Source organism: Callionymus lyra, chromosome 14 (assembly GCF_982586985.1).
Source record: "Callionymus lyra chromosome 14, fCalLyr1.hap1.1, whole genome shotgun sequence".
In the NCBI taxonomy this organism is placed as follows: domain Eukaryota; kingdom Metazoa; phylum Chordata; class Actinopteri; order Syngnathiformes; family Callionymidae; genus Callionymus; species Callionymus lyra.
In genome coordinates this window covers 258,028-260,000 of record NC_141831.1, presented here as the reverse complement: position 1 = coordinate 260,000, position 1,973 = coordinate 258,028, and the positions used below count along the sequence as shown (strand labels likewise).

General features: G+C 51.7%; 1 protein-coding gene across 1 annotated transcript in view; it reads right to left on the bottom strand.

Annotated features, from left to right (window-relative positions):
* Nucleotides 1–1,773, bottom strand: part of grk1b (G protein-coupled receptor kinase 1 b) — a 2,557-nt gene extending 784 nt beyond the window's left edge. The window contains exons 1-4 of the mRNA XM_087807154.1: nt 1,075–1,773; nt 865–992; nt 315–472; nt 1–70 (exon numbers count right to left, since the gene is read on the bottom strand). The exon at nt 1–70 is cut by the window's left edge and continues 14 nt beyond it. Coding sequence (XP_087663280.1) covers nt 1–70; nt 315–472; nt 865–992; nt 1,075–1,773 — 1,055 coding nt within the window. The remainder of the gene's footprint in view (nt 71–314; nt 473–864; nt 993–1,074) is intronic.
* Nucleotides 1,774–1,973: the final 200 nt, after the last annotated feature.

The window sequence follows — 1,973 nt, the reverse complement described above, 5'->3', positions numbered from 1 at the left end:
TATCCGTTGGTCGTGTCTTTCCCTGGAGGAAGTTCAACGGCCAGACCAAGGTCAGAGAGACGAACGTGACCTGAGGAGACAGTTGAACTTCAACCACAAGGACAGCGATGAGAACCTTCTGAAGAGTCTTGGACCAGACGTCACCATCACCTCTGGTTCAGTCTGATCTTCTGAGACCAACATGACATGAAAGTCTTTCTATTTGTGCTTCAACTGATGGAGAAGGTCTGGTCTCAGACCACGATGCATCAACACAGGACCACATGTGGCCCCGGGGCCATTCAGTCGAAGGAGGCTCGGCCTCGCGTTGTCACCTGCGTCGTCCAGAAGAACATTCTCTGGCTTCAGGTCCCTGTAGATGATGCGGTGCTGGTGCAGGTGCTCCAGGCCGCAGATGATCTGAGCCGTGTAGAAACAAGCTCGTTTCTCGCCGAAGCCCGGATTCTTCTCGTCCACGTTGTACATGTGGAACCTGCAAGAAATACTTGTTGAGCTCCAGGAACATCTTCTTATCAGCTGCAGATCATCTGTGGCCAAAGATAAGACTAGTGTTTGTTTACTGCAGTTGCCATGACAACCTGTGATTGAAGGAAAACGTTTCTTCGTAACTTCTCAGAAGAACCTTCTACGACACCTTCCACCTGAAGATGTTTTGAATGATAATCCTTTTGGTTCTTCTCACAAATGTGATGTTCTTGGTGCGAGGTGTTCTCAGACTAGAATATGAACGAAGAATCCTTCAAAACCCTCCTGGATCCAGACGGATCAACTGAACCAAAGTCACCATTTATTACAATTTATGAACAAACGCTGACATGAACCTCCTGAGCAAAGCTATGGAACTTTGTTTCTACTGATGACAACCTGAGGTCTCCTCCGTTCATGATGGTCATGACCAGGCACAGGTCCGCCTTGGTCTGGAAGGCGTAGGCCAGCGTCACGATGAAGCGACTGTGGACCTTGGCAAGGATGCGCTTCTCCACGATGGCGCCCTGAGAAGAAAGAACAGAGGTTCCTGTGAGGTCTTCAGACGATGTTAGACCAGCAGACACATGATCTTCTTCTTCTTCTCACCTCGTATCCTTTGCGCTTCTTCAGCCTCTTCTTCTCCAGCTTCTTGTTGGCGTACATCTTCCCCGTGGCTTTGGCCTGACAAGCAAACACTTCCCCGAAGCCGCCCTTGCCCAGAACCCTGAAGTCCATGAACCACTCCTCGTCCACCGGCTGACTCTCCAGCCACTTGAACTGCACGAAGCGCAGGAAGAACATGCTCTTCTTGAAGCCGTCCAGGCAGGTCTTCTCCAGGTGCTGCAGCAGCTGCTGCTGGCTCTCCTTGAACAGGTCTCCGTGGATGTTCTTGAAGTCCTCCTTCACGCGAGTCACCGCTTTCTCCTGCAGGAACTTGCAAAAGTTCTTGGAGGACGACTGGAAGTACTTGTTGACGATCTTCTGGGCCTTCTGCAGCCGGTCCTTCTCCTGACTCACCACGTAGTCCTCCATGTCCTTCCAAAGGTCTCCGGCGTCCTTGTGGGCGGCGTCGCTCTCCAGGTACTGCAGGAAGAGTCTCTTGCCGATGGGTTGTCGGACGCACATGCTGTCGAAGGTGGAGTCCACGCTGGTCTTCAGGTGCTCGCAGTCTCGGATGTGAGGAAGCTTCAGCCTCGCTCGCATCTTCTTGTCTCTCATGGAAGCCGCCGCCGCGCCGTCCACGCTCCCTCGCGCCGACACGTAGGCGGAGTTCGCCACCACCGTCTCCAGACCTCCGATGTCCATGTTCGCGACGACCTGCAGCGCAGAGACGATTACCCACAATGCACCATGAGTTGAACTGAAGAACTTCTGATGTTCTCGACTAAAAATGACTTTATTGAACCAACGTCTAAACCATGATCTGGTGAGTGTCACTCTTTTCTCCCTTATTTCCTCCATTTTCTCTTTCATTTTCTCCTTCACTTCCTCCTTTATTTCCTCCT